Here is a 14743-nt window from a genome sequence, read left to right on the forward strand (position 1 = left end):
ACTGGAGTACACTGGCACAATCTTGGCACACCACAGCCTCAGCCTCCCAGGTTCAAGCGATTCTTGTGCGGCAGCCTCCCAGTAGCTGGGATTACAGGCGTCTGCTACCTTGCCCCGGCTAATTTTTGTATTTTTAGTAGAGATGGCTTTTTGCCTTGTTGGCCTGGCTGATCTTGAACTCCTGGCCTCATGTGATCCGTCTTGCCTCGGCCTCCCAAAGTGCTGGGATTTCAAGCATGAGATTTCAACCATTCCAGCCTCTGGCACAGTTCTTTATAGAGATAAGATCATCTAAAGAGGGAATGGGGTGGGATTGGAAGGTAAGTGGTAGAGTTTTTTTGTTTGTTTTGCTTTGTTTTTTAGATGGAGTCTCGCTCTGTCGCCCAGGCTGGAGTGCAGTGGTGTGATCTCAACTCACTGCAAGCTCTGCCTCCTGGGTTCACGCCATTCTCCTGCCTCAGCCTCCCAAGTAGCTGGGACTACAGGCGCCTGCCACCACACCCGGCTAGTTTTTTGTATTTTTTTTCGTAGAGACAAGGTTTCACCATGTTAGCCAGGATGGTCTCGATCTCCTGACTTCGTGATCCACCTGCCTCTGCCTCCCAAAGTGCTGGGATTACTGGCGTGAGCCACCGCGCCCGGCTGGTGAGTGGTAGAGTTGTTTTTGTATGTGCTCTCAATTTAATCTAATTGAACATTTTTCTTTGCAGCTGAAAAATTTTGCAGTTTTTAAGTTGTAGGGCTACACATGATATACCCGATGTACACAAAATGTGTTGGGTGTGTCTCTCAGAGAACAGTAGAGATTTAAAAAATTACTATGATGCCACTAAGAATTTACTCCACAAACTTGTGTAACAAATGTCTTATAACTTTATATTTAATAATAAAATTTAATCTGATTCTGTTCCCATCCCTTTACAGGTGGGAAATTAAATCTTAGTCACTATTTACTTTCTGACCTGTAAAAACTTGGGAGAATGCCCTAATTTCTTAAGTGGAACAGAAGACCATCTGGGGAAAGGCCCTGTGTCTTCAGTTGTTATCAGAATATGCTGTTCAAAGCTGTGTAGTCCTGGCAGTGGCTCCAAGATTCCTGAGACATCTTTAGCAGGGGATTCTCTCGAATTCTTGAGCTTCTTTAAATAAAGAAGATAATACTGAGATCCTGTTCCTTTTCCAGAGTATTGCAGGGAGCCCACAGAATCCACAGACCTCCTCTTTCCTCCTTCCTTCCTTCCTCTCTTTTTTTTTTTTTTTTTTTTTGAGACAGGGTCTCACTTTGTCACCCAGGCTGTAGTGCAGTGGTGTGATCTTGGCTCACTGCAACTTCCGCCTCCTGGGCTCAAGCAGTCCTCCAACCTCAGCCTCCTGAGTAGCTGGGATTACAGGCACAAGCCACCATGCTCAGCTAATTTTTGTATTTTTGGTAGAGATGAGGTTTCACCATGTTGGTTAGGCTGGTCTTAAACTCCTGGGCTCAAGTGATTCGCCTGCCTCAGCCTCCCAAAGTGCTGGGATTACAGGTACAAGCTGTGCCTGGCCTCCAGACTTTCATTTTCTCCATAGTCTTAGAGACATATCTTATCTCTTCTCTGCTTTCAGTCTTGCTTTCCTAGTCTCAAAAACACTTGCCTCTTTTTTGTTCTCCCTTGAGATGATCAATTTCTTCAGTCAGTTCAGAATTTTATTCCTTTGACATTTTGTTATTAATGTATCACCATATTCTTGTAGGATTTTCTTTTCCTTCCAGTAAGAAAGTCAGGCCTTTGTGTTCCCATGAGTCAGGGGATTTGTATCACTGGTTCAAACATTGGCCCAATACCTCCAAGGCCAACCTCAGCTCTGGCTATTTTTCCTCTCATCATAGAGGACTTCCCTAGCCACTCTACTGCCAGCCTCCCTCCCATTACTTTCTATCACATCGTCCTGTACATTTCTCTCTTTTTTTTCTTATTATTATTAAATTTTTGTTTTAGGGACAAGGTTTCACTCTGTCACCCACGCTGGAGGGCAGTGGCACTATCATAGCTCACTGCAGCCTGGACCTCCTGCCTCAGCCTTCCAGGTAGCTGGGGCTAGAGGTGGGAGCCATCACAGCCACCACATGTGGGTAATTTGTTTTAGGGGTCTCAATATTTTGAGCAGGTTGGTCTGGAAGTCTTGGGCTCAAGAGATCCTCCCACTTCAGCCTCCTCAGTAGCTGGGATTATAGGCGTGCCTTGCCATGCCGGGCATTCAACCGTTAAATTTGTTTCATGACATTTGATACACTTTATTTTATTGTAACTAATTAATTAATTCATTTATTTTAAGACAGAGTCTCACTCATTCTGTCACCCAGGCTGGAGTGCAGTGGTGCCATCTTGGCTCCCGGCAGCCTCTGCCTCCAGGGTTCAAGCAATTCTCCTGTCTCAGCCTCCCATAGCTGGGATTACAGGCTTGCACCACCAGGCCTAGCTCATTTTTGTATTTTTAGTAGAGATGGAGTTTAACCATGTTGGCCAGGCTGGTCTCGAACTCCTGACCTCAAGCAATCTGCCTTGCCTTAGCCTCCTAAAATGCTGGGATTACAGGCATGAGCCACCACGCCCGGCCTGATACATTTTAAAAATATCTTGTTCATTTCTTTTTTGTATTTTCTCCTCCCAAATCCAGAACGTCTTGTTTACTGCTACCTCCTGAAGCAGATTAAGAATGCTCACAATAATTTACAAAGTTTCAACTATAATAATTTTTCAACAGGCTGGAATATAGTGGTATGATCTCGGGTGATACATTCATATTAAAAAGTACACAAGGAGGTTGGGCTCCTTGTGTACTTTTTAATGTTGAAAAGAGGAAAAGACGTGGTGGCTCACGTCTGTAATCCCAGCACTTTGGGAGGCCAAAGTGCTTGAGCCTAGGAGTTCAAGATCAGCCTGGGCAACATGATGAACCCCGTCTCTACTAAATATATATATATATAAAAAATTAGCCGGGTGTGGTGGCGCGCGCCTGTGGTCCCAGCAACTTGGGAGGCTGTGAAGGGAGGATCGCCTGAGCCTGAGAGGTGGAGACTGCAGTGAGCCAAGATCACGCTACTGCACGCTCCAGCCTAGGCGACAGAGCAAGGACCTGTCTCAAAGGACAAAAACAAAAAAGTACACAAGGGCGTACGGTAAATGGTCTTCCTACCACGACGTGTTTTCCAGAAACGCAATCCTCTCCTGGTAGGTAACTATTATCAGTTTCTTCACACCAGCATTTTTAATCTATGTCTACTCAATTTAGAATTTCTAAGCCCTTCAGGACCTTCAAAAAACAAAATCGGCGAGCGATTTTAATAGTTCCAATAACGGTTTGAGCAGAGAAGTTGACTTTCTTCTTTTCCTCTTTTCAACTACTCCTAAGGAGTCCTGGAGAAGAAAGAGCAAATATCTCTGCATCTCAATTTCTGGTCCGCAGGTAACCCAGCCTCAGTAGCTTGGTAGTTACCATGGCTCCCAGTGCTGTGCGTCTGACGTCATTCTGCGGCGCTGGCTGATGGCGCAATCAGTTCCGGCGTCCTGTGAGGGCGGGGATGCTGGGAGGAGGGTGAAATTTAGCCATCAGTGTGTGGCAGGGTCATGAAAAAGCGGCGTCGGCGGGAGAGAGGAGGAGGCGGCGGCGGGGCAGTGAAACTACGGTAGCTGCCCCCTGAGTTGGTGGTGTGGCTTTGTGGGGAGGGCGTAGTTCCTAATCCCCTTTCCGGGCCGCCGCCGGGGCTCGGGGCTGTGAGCGGCCGTCAGGCTGCCTCCCCGGGCCCCCTGCCTCCGCCATGTTCCGCAGGGCACGCCTTAGCGTGAAGCCGAATGTCAGGCCTGGTGTAGGCGCCAGGGGCTCCACAGCTTCCAATCCCCAGCGTGGACGGGAGTCTCCCAGGCCGCCGGAGCCTGCCACGGACTCTGCTTCCAAGCCAGCGGAGCCCACAGATGTGCCCGCAGTCGATTTCGGTGGAGCGGAGCCCCAAGAAAAGACTCGTAGGAGCAGGTAAGGAATTGCAGAGGTAAGAATTTTCATTTGCCCCGCCTCTCCAGGCCTGTTACCTGGAAGCTGAGCAAATGAATTTTGTCATAGGAGTCCGCGCTCGTTTGCAGTAAGCCTTTCAGTTGAGGCTTGATGAAACCACTCTAAACTGCAGTTTGGTTGTCTGACCTGCAGGGTGTGGCTTGTGTGCGTTTTGTCACGGTCTGTAGATTCTCCGAGAGGAGACCATGTCTTCAAGTGGTGGTGGGGAGAATCGGGGTATGGCAGTCCTGAAGTGAAGAATATCCACACTATTCATTTGAGAATTTAGGTCACCATAGTTTTCATCCTTCTGGAGTGCTTTTCAGGGAAGTGTTTTTGTCTTTCAATTTATAAAATATTTATTTTTTAAAGGAGAATATAAGTATTGCTTTGGCTTTGCTAATTTATGTCAGTGAGTAAGAGTTCTGGTCACTTAATTGAAGTGTGCCTCTTTAACTGTGGTGACCATGTTTCCCGAATAGAGAAGCATGGCTTTAGCGTCATGTATCATATTTGGATTCAAGACTCTTTTAGTCTACAGGTAGACTTTTCTCAGGCAGAATTTACTCATCTGCAAAATGGGAATAATATTGCCTACTTGGAGCGTTTTGGTGGAGATTGGAGATAACGCATATAAACTATCTTGCAGGGGATATGGCAGAATAGTTGCCCACAAAAAGTTACTAGTTTTTTAGAAAGGTGATGGAGTAAATTTAAGACATGGTAGGCTAAGATGGCCTCTGTTTCTATATATATGAGGAAATCAGTAAACAGCCTTGTTATGTGAAGTGAGATAGTACAAATTCTCTTTATGCTGTGATAGGAAGGTGAAAAATTTATTTATTTTTGGAACATCTTCCTCTATTCGCCTGAACTGGTGCCGAGTGTATGGTGTTATGTTGATAGTTCAGTGATGGTAAGTAATTTCCAAGTTTATTACATGAATCTGTTTCAAAATTTCTGCACAGAAAGGAGATACCAATACTAGTCGCTGTTAAATTAATAAAGTTCTCAGAGATTTCGTTAATTATGTATGAGTGCGTGATAGTTGATAATTTAATAAATTGCCCAAAGATTGTAGTTTTGAGACATTTATTGTCAAGGATATTTAATTTTTTTTTTTTTAGTTGACATTTACGTTTGGGGAATATAATTAGTTTTTTAGTCACTTTTTTTTTTTTTTGCCATTACTGTCTCTGGGAGGGTTTTTTTTTTTTTTATTTTTTTAATTATTATTAGTTTTTTTTTAGATGGAGTCTTGCTCTATCGCCCAGGCTGGAGTGCAATGGTACGGCTCACTGCAACCTCCACTTCCCGGGTTCATGCAATTCTCCTGTCTCAGCCTCCCAAGTATCTGGGACTACAGGTGTGCCCCACCATGCCCAGCTAATTTTTGTATTTTCAGTAGAGACAGGGTTTCACCATGTTGGCCAGGCTGGACTCGAACTCCTGACCTCAAGTGATCCACCTGCCTCAGCCCAAAGTGCTGGGGTTACAGGTGTGAGCCACCGTGCCCGGCCTCTTTTTATTTTTTTGTGGGTCTTTGCTAGTTGTAAAAATCTATAGGATATATATTGTGTCATTATGCATTCAACATAATTGGGTGAAATGCAGATAATGCATGTATCACATTGGCATAACAGCTAAGATACGAATTTAAATTGAAGTCTTCCTGGAAAGGTTATTCTATAAGTTAAGGCATTTTCTAATTTTTTCTAAGTAATTGTAAAATAGGAAAAAAGTAGACTTTTTAATTATTGACTTATACCACCTCTTTTCTTGACTTAAGTTGCATTTATAGACCATTCCTGAAATACTTATATCTGGGGTATACCATACCTAATATGCAATTTGGGATGACTGAGTACTTTTTTTGACTGAAGTTTATTCTGATGGCTGTATAAGTAGCGTTGTATCTGACAAAAGATAAATGATTTCTGCCTCAAAGGGAATTGGGTTTGGCTACTGTAACTAAATGTTTTTCTTCAAATACTGCAATACAGATATTTCAGAGGTTTGAAGTTTTGCATATTTGATTTGACTGACCTCGGGTTGATAAGTAAAGTAAAATGCCAGTAGTTTAGACCAGTTTAAAATGTCAGAGTAAATTAAAATTTTTTAAAATTTTATATATAAATTAATGATAAATTATTACTTTGTTACCTAGTAATTCAAATTAGGTTGATTGAGCTTTGTTCTGTAAATTGGTTATTTGTTTTGAGGGAGCTAAGCCTATAATTATGTGCTCTAATGTGCCTAGGGACTTTATGTTTGAAAAGATTAAGAGTCTATTAGAATTTACGTATATTTAAAAGACTTACTAAACAAATTTTTTTGTAACCTGTCATAATTATCATAAATCTCAAGTTACTAATTTTATTTTTTTTAATTACGAGATTGCAGTTTTGGATTTTCACCAGACTAGGTTTTAAAACTAGCATGTGTAACAGAAGATTCATGTGCCCTCTTTTTTCTTTTTTAATTTCAACAGTACTGAGAAGACTGGTAGTGACAATGATGTTGAAGAATCCAGTAGATCTTCCTCTACTGTTTCACAGAGAAGAAAGCGAATTTCAAGTACTTCTAGTATGGTTAAGTCTAGTGTCAGTGTTCCTTCAGAATCTCATCCCTTATCTACAGTTAATCAAGAGGCTCCACAGCCAACTGCCACTCCAACAAAAGAGAAACAGCCATGCTCAGACAGATACCGAATATACAAAGCCCAGAAACTGAGGGAAATGTTAAAAGAAGAATTGAGAAAAGAGAAGGTAAGGGAGGAGAATCAGGATTTTGATGTTGCCTTCTATTTATGTTAGTAAGGAATCATTGGGAAGAAAAGCATTTGTAGCATTTTGATGGGGGAACAAAACCACATAACATCCCTTAGTCAATAGAACATCCCTTCTTGTTAATGGATTGATTGATACACCATGGACTTAAATTACATTTTTCACTGATAGTAATTTTTAAATTATTTATTTATGTTTTCACTGTTTTTGGTAAAGACCACAAATAAGTTTCATACACATACACATAGATATACGTACACAAACATATTTATAAAATAAACCTTCAGTCAGATTTTTCATATAAAGATGTCCAAGTGACAAGTGATACATTTATTTGAATTAAGACAAGTATAGGCCAGGCGTGGTGGCTCATGCCTGTAATCCCAGCACTTTGGGAGGACTAGGCGGGCAGATCACTTGAGGTCAGGAGTTCAAGACCAGCCTGGCCAACATGGCAAAACCCTGTCTCTTCTAAAAATACAAAAATTAGCTGGGCCTGGTGGCACGCATCTGTAATCCTAACTACTGGGGAGGCTGAGGCATGAGAATTGCTTGAACCTGGGAGGTGGAAGTTGCAGTGAGCCGAGATTGTGCCTCTGCACTCCAGCCTGGGTGATAGAGTGAAACTGTCTCCAAAAAAAAAAAAAAAAAAAAAAAGACAAATATAGTTGAGCAGAATGAATTGGTAATGTTTTCTAAATTGACAATATGGAAAATTACAAGTGGGAAAAATTTGTGGTATACATATATTAGAGTCCATGTTCTTTTTAATCTTGAGGATTGATTTCTTTTCTAAAAGGGCAGGTAACAGCAGTAGAGCATGCTGGTCCTGGACTTAAATACTTAAGGATTGAATCTCAGCTTCATTTCTTTACTAGCTATGTGACCTTGGGTAATTTAATTAATCTATTTCCTCATCTGTAAAATAGACCAATAATAGTTCAGGTTGAGCATCCCTGAAATTGAAAATGCTCCAAAGTCTAAAATGTTTTGAGTGCCAAAGTGATGCTCCAGGGAAATGCTCATTGGAGCATGTTGGATTTCAGATTTTCAGGTTAGAGATGCTCAGCCAGTATGTATTCTGCAAATATTCAAAAATGTGAAAAAATCCAAAATGTGAATCGTTTCTGGTCTCAAGTATTTCTGATAAGAGATGCTCAACCTCTGTCTATCTCATTGGAGGGTTGTGAAGATTAAATGAGTCAATACATGTAAAACACACTTAAACTGGTGTCTTGGGCCTTGTGCAGTGGCTCACGCCTGTAATCCTAGCACTTTGGGAGGCCGAGGTGGACGGATCACCTGAGGTCAGGAGTTCGAGACCAGCCTGGCTAACATGGTGAAACCCCGTCTCTACTAAAAATACAAACATTATCTCGTCTTGGTGGTGTACGCCTGTAATCCCAGCTACTCAGGAGGCAAGCGATTCTCCTGTCTTAGCCTCCTGGCAGAGGTTGCGGTGAGCCAAGATTGCGCCATTGCACTCCAGCTTGAGTGACAGAGCGAGACTCCGTCTCAAAAAAAAACCAACCAAACAAAAAAACTAGTGTCTTGAAAACAGTAAGTGTCCAACCAGTGGCAGCTCCTGTTATGAATTATAAAATGCCTCTTTAGTTTTTTTTAAATTAAGGGAAGGCATTTTGCTTGGTGCTTTGTATCTGTTATCTTATGTAATTATATCAGCTATATGAAGTAGATATCACTGTTTTACACAGGAGAAAACAAGCTTTCAATTTATGTCTTCTAAAATGTAAGCCTCACGACAATCGCTTGAACCTGGGAGGCGGAGGTTGCAGTGAGCCGAAATTTGTGCTACTGCATTCCAGCCTGGGCGACAGAGCAAGGCTCTGTCTCGGGGAAAAAAAAAAAAAAAAGAGTAAGCCTCTAAAAATGTTTTATGGGTTGGGAATTGGAGGTGGGGGGATTAAAAAAAAGTTCTGTATTTTACAGAAACTGCTTATTTGCTTATTTAATTTATTTTGGGCAATTAAAGATTAAACATTTGCTTCAGGAATTTTACAAAATACACAGAATTTCAAGTCATTACAGGGTAAAAAAAAGCTGTGTAAGCATAAATTCTCAGTAAGCTATTAAGATGTTTAGTTAGAAGGCATCAGTAAGCATTTTATACATTGAGCTTTATTAGTTTTATTCTTTTGTTATTTACTTATTTAGTTTTAAGACAAGGTCTCACTGTCACCCAGGATGGAGTGCGCTAGTATAATTACAGTTCACTGCAGCCTCAACCTCCCAGGCTCAAGTGATCCTCCCACCTCAGCCTCCCAAGGAGCTGTGGCTATAGGCATATGCCACCACATCCAGCTAATTTTTTTGTATTTTTTTGTAGAGATAGGGTCTCATTACGTTGCCCAGGCTGGTAACTCCTGAGCTCAACCGGTCCTCCTTCCTCGGCCTCCCAAAGTACTGGGATTATAGGCATAAGCCACTGTGCCTGGCCACATTGAGCTTTTATCTAGTCCTAGTCATTTTAATTGTTAAAATCTAAATACTGCCTGGGTGTGTGGTTCACTCCTGTAATCCCAGTGCTTTAGGAGGCTGAGGCAGGAGGATCACTTGAGCCCAGGAATTTGAGACCAGCCTTGGCAACGTAGGGAGGCTCCATCTCTACCAAAAAAAAAAAAAAAAAAAAAAACCCCAAAATTAACCAGGTGTTGTGGCAAGCATCTGTAGTCCCAGCTCCTTGAGAGGTTGAGGTGGGAGGACTGCTTGAGCTCAGGAGTTCAAGGCTGCAGTGAGCTATGATTGTGCCACTGCACTTTAGCCTGGATGACAGAGCAAGACCCCATCTCAAAAGTAGATAAATAAAAACTAAAAACTGTTAAGGGTAATGTGCTATAACTTTTAATATTCCATCTACAAAATTACGTAATTGGGGTGAGAATAATATTAAAGCACTTATAGTGAATGCAACAGTGGACCGTATATTTGCATATAGTACATCTGAAATTCTTTAATATTTACAAAAGTGGATCTGTGTGTGTTTATACAGAAACAATGGAAAAACAAATATGCTATAAATGAAAGTCAGAGGCCACCAGATCGTTCAAAAATGACTATGAGAGACTTCATATATTATCTACCAGATAACAATCCAATGACGTAAGTAAAATTTATTTCTGCTTTACTATCTCTTTTTTTTTTTTTTTTTTGAGGTGGAGTCTTGCTCTGTCACCCAGGCTGGAGTGCAGTGATGCAATCTTGGCTCACTGCAACCTCTGCCTCCCAGGTTCAAGCGATTCTCCTGCCTCAGATTCCTGAGTAGCTGGGATTACAGATGCTCGCCACCACACCTGGCTAATTTTTGTATTTTTTTTTTTTTTTGAGACAGAGTCTCGCTCTGTCGCCCAGGCTGGAGTGCAGTGGCACAATCTCGGCTCACTGCAAGCTCCTCCTCCTGGGTTCACGCCATTCTCCTGCCTCAGCCTCTCTGAGTAGCTGGGACTACAGGCGCCCGCCATCACACCCGGCTAATTTTTTTGTATTTTTAGTAGAGAAGGGGTTTCACTGTGGTCTTGGGGTTTCACCGTGGTCTCGATCTCCTGACCTCATGATCCGCCCGCCTCGGCCTCCCAAGGCGATTACAAGCGTGAGCCACCGCGCCCGGCTAATTTTTGTATTTTTAGTAGAGACTGGGTTTCGCCATGTTGGCTTGCCTGGTTTCAAACTCCTTACCTCAGGTGATTCATCCGCTTCGGCCTCCCAAAGTGCTGAGATTACAGGTGTGAGCCACTGTGCCTGGCCTTCTGTTTTACTTTATTTGGGTATGTAGTTATATAAATATCACTTTTATAGTACTTTTTTTGTTTTCCAAAAGCATGTTGACAAAATTTGGAACACATATGTCCTTTTAAATAGAATTTCATAACAAAAAGTAGCAGCATTTCAAGTAACTGCTTTCCGGGGATGGTAGATTATGCCCTTTATTTCTGAGATTAAAAATAAATTTCTTGGCTGGGCGCAGTGGCTCATGCCTGTAATCCCAGCACTTTAGGAGACCAAGGCAGGTGGGCCACTTGAGTCTAGGAATTTGAGACCAGCCCAGGCAACATGGTGAAACCGTGTCTCTACAAAAATTAGCCAGGCATGGTGGCATGTGCCTGTAGTTCCAGCTATTTGGGAGGCTGAGGCAGGAGGACTGCTTGAGCCCTGGCATTTGAGGCTGCAGTGAACCACGTTCATGCCACTGCATTCTGGGTGCAGTCTGGGTGACAGAGCGAGATCCTGTATTAAAAAAAAAAATTTTTTTTCTTTGTTATGTTAATTACCAAGGCATAGTAAAACCAACTAAGCCACTTTTCTGTAATCAAGATTGCAATTTTGGCTGGGCGAGGTGGCTCACCCCTGTAATCACAGCATTTTGGGAGGCTAAGGCGAGAGAATCGCTTGAGCCCAGGAGTTTGAGACCAGCCTGGGCAATGTAGTGAGACTCCATCTCTACAAAAAATACAAAAATTAGCTGGGCATTGTGGTGCACAGGAGGCTGAGGTGGGAGGATCACTTGAGCCTGGGAGATCAAGGCAGCAGTGAGCCAAGATTGCACCACTGCACTCCAGCCTGGGAGACAGCGAGACTCTGTCTCATTTAAAAAGAGAAAATGTTTGAAAGGATTGCAGTTTGTTTTTAACATACTATAAACTGATCTAAAGGAGTGAGCCAAGTTTTATGCCCTGCCTTCTAATAAAGACGGTAGTAGTGTGATTAATAAATCTTCCAAGAACAAAGCTTCTTTAATAAAGTTAGCCTGGGGTTTCTGAGGCAGGTTTATAATAAATCTCATTGTTGTATTGTTGATGGTTTAGCAGGTAGAGGTAGGAGTAGGGACAGTTCCTCAACATAGCCCTTTTTCAGATTCACCAGGTCTTTGGCCCTGTCGAAGAAAGGGCCAGAAACCTAGGTTTTGAGTTGTTTAACATCTAGGGGTTGGAGACAAGTCACCTAAGCTGCTTCATGCGTTGGGATTGGGAGCCTCCTTTCACTGAGAAGTTAAAGGATAAGAACATTCTCTGCTGGGCGTGGTGGCTCATGCCTGTAATCCCAATGTTTTGGGAAGCTAAGGTGGGAGGATTGCATGATCCCAGGAGTTTGAGACCAGCCTGGGCGATATGGTGAGACCTCGTCTCTACAAAAAATTAAAAGACAAAAATTAGCCTGGTGTGGTAGCATGCACCTGTAGTCCCAGCTACTTGGGAGGCTGAGGTGGGAGGATTGCTTGAGCTCAAGAAGTAGAGGTTACATGGAGCTGAGATCACACCACTGCACTTCAGCCTGACACAGCAAGACCCTGTTGTTGTATTTAAAAAAAAAAAGTATTCTCTACTTAGGACCTAACAAATTATTTGTACATGATGACAAGCTTTTGACCGAAAAATTGATCGTTGGATTGCACTGTCATTAACAAAATGCTATGATATATCATTAAAAATTAGAAGTTAGAATAATTTTCTTCTTGCCTACAGATAGAATTGGGAAGATATAAATTAATAATTTATTAAAGATATTGTTATTTATGTTCAATAGTTCTTCACTGGAACAAGAAAAGAAAACTGAAAAGCCATCGACTCCAGTCCAGACAAGAGAGTAAGTATTTTATTTTATTTTTGAATATATTCTATTGCTACATTTTTTAATAAAAGATCAGATGGTGCTTCCTGTTATAGTGGAATTACATTTGATTGGGGTCGGGCACAGTGGCTCACTCCTGTAATCTCAGCACTTTGCGAAGCCAAGATGGGACGATTGCCGGAAGCCAGGAGTTGAGACGAGGCTGGGCATCATAGTGACATTTTGTCTCTACAAAAAATGTAAAAATAAGCTGTGCATGGTGGTGTGTACATGTAGTCCTAGTTATTCAGGAGGCTGAGGTGGGAGGATTGCTCGAGTCCACACGTTCAAGGCTGTAGTGAGCTATGATCACACCACTGCATTCCAGCCTAGGTGACAGAGCAAGACTTTGTCTTTAAAAAAAAAAATTACATTTGGTTGGACTATTGTTTTTGTAATTTTAAAATTTTAATTTAATTTTTGAGACAGGGTGTTGCTGTGTCACCTAGGCTGGAGTGCAGTGGAGTGAACACAGCTCACTGCGGCCTTGACCTCCTGGGCTCAAGTGATCCTCCTGCCTCAGCCTCCTGAGTAGCTGGGAGTACAGGTGTGTGCCACCACGGTTGGCTAAAATTTTTAGGTTTTTTTTTTTTTTTTTTGAAATGGAGTCTTGCTCTGTCACCAGGCTGGAGTGCAGTGGTGTGATCTCGGCTCACTGCAGCCTCTGCTTCCTGGGTTCAAGTGATTCTGCTGCCTCAGCCTCCTGAGCGGCTGGGACTACAGGTGCACGCCACCATGCCCAGCTAATTTTTGTATTTTTAGTAGAGACGGGTTTTACCATGTTGGTCAGGATGGTCTCCATCTCTTGACCTCGTGATTGGCCTGGCTTGGCCTCCCAAAGTGTTGGGATTACAGGTGTGAGCCACCATGCCCAGCCAAAGTTTTTTAGTTTTTGAAGAGTTTTTTTTTCATAGGGATAAGGTTTCACTATGTTGCCCAGGCTGGTGGTCTTGAACTTCTAAGCTCAAGTAATCCTCCCGCCTCAGCCTCCAGAAGTACTAGGATTATAGGCATGAGCTGCTGCATTCGGCCATTTTCCTTAAGGTACTAACCCTGAAGGATTGTACTGAAAAGTTAATCAAATAATCTAGAAACTAATGCTATATAACTATAAGCATTATTATTATTATTTTCTTACAGATAGGGTCTTGCACTGTCACCTAGGCTGGGGTGCAGTGGTGTGATTAAACTCTTGGCCTCAAGAGATACTCCCGCCTCATAGTCTCCTGAGTAGCTCGGACTATAGGCACGCATCACCATGCTGGGCTAATTTTTAAATTTTTTTTTTTAGTGGTAGGGTCTTGCTATGTTGCCCAGGCTGATCTCAACTCCTGGCCTCGAATGATTTTCCTGCCTTGGCCTCTGAAAGTGCTAGGATTACAGGCCTGAACCACCATGTCCTGCCTATTTCTCTTTATTTTAAAAGAGAATAAAGACTGGGCCAGGCGCGGTGGCTCACGCCTGTAATCCCAGCACTTTGGGAGGCTGAGGCGGGTGGATCACGAGGTCAGAAGTTCGAGACCAGCCTGGACAACATCGTGAAACCCCGTCTCTACTAAAAATACAAAAATTAGCTGGGTGTGGAGGTGTGTGCCTGTAATCCCAGCTACTTGGGAGGCTGAGGCAGTAGAATGGTGTGAACCCAGGAGGCGGAGGTTGCAGTGAGTCGAGATCATGCCACTGCACTCCAGCCTCGGTGACAGGGTGAAACTCCATCTCAAAAAATATAAGACTCCTTACTAAATGCCTCGAGATAAAACTTGAGAAAATCCTCTAATTGTATCCTTAATAACACGTACTGTTTTCATTTGGATTATAGGGAAAGTTGGAAATAGCTAGAAGGTTGAGTTTGTAATCATTTGTTTTAAGTTTTATACTATTCAGGCACACTTTTCATGCCTTTGTGAATTAACTTATCTTTATATCTGGTAGGCAAGAAGGTAAGAGTACTCCTAATGCTGAAGATAATGAAATGGAAGAAGAGACAGATGATGGGCCATTACTGGTTCCTCGAGTAAAAGTGGCAGAAGATGGTTCCATTATTTTGGATGAAGAAAGGTATTTAGAAAAGAGAGAAAGTGAGATTCTGGTTACATGAGAACAAACATGCTTTGTCTAGTGTAAGAGGTCCTTTTTCTAAATCAGCCTTTGTCACTTAGACCTTGACATCTTTATTTGCATAATGAATATTGTAAATAGAAAAGTGAGTTAGGTTAATTTATAAATTTTAGTAATTTTTATAACTATTTTGTATGAGAAGATGCCCTATCATCTATTAACCTAACACCATAGTTTTATCATCT

General features: G+C 42.2%; 1 protein-coding gene across 7 annotated transcripts in view; it reads left to right on the forward strand.

Moving 5' to 3' along the window:
- Positions 1-3536: 3536 nt before the first annotated feature.
- BDP1 (B double prime 1, subunit of RNA polymerase III transcription initiation factor IIIB) overlaps positions 3537-14743 on the forward strand; it is a 119893-nt gene continuing 108686 nt past the window's right edge. For 5 of the 7 annotated variants that reach the window (XR_004026694.1, XM_030798087.1, XM_030798088.1 and 2 more), the window contains exons 1-5: positions 3537-4011; positions 6521-6797; positions 9829-9938; positions 12357-12416; positions 14373-14498. Coding sequence is in view for 4 of the 7 variants with exons in the window: in XM_030798087.1 (XP_030653947.1) it covers positions 3800-4011; positions 6521-6797; positions 9829-9938; positions 12357-12416; positions 14373-14498 (785 nt within the window). In the remaining 3 variants the exon portion in view is untranslated. Of the gene's footprint in view, positions 4012-6520; positions 6798-9828; positions 9939-12356; positions 12417-14372; positions 14499-14743 lie in introns of those variants that run through there. The other 2 variants (XM_030798092.1, XM_030798091.1) reach the window with 2 other exon arrangements.

This window comes from Nomascus leucogenys, chromosome 18 (assembly GCF_006542625.1).
Source record: "Nomascus leucogenys isolate Asia chromosome 18, Asia_NLE_v1, whole genome shotgun sequence".
Classification (NCBI taxonomy): Eukaryota; Metazoa; Chordata; class Mammalia; order Primates; family Hylobatidae; genus Nomascus; species Nomascus leucogenys.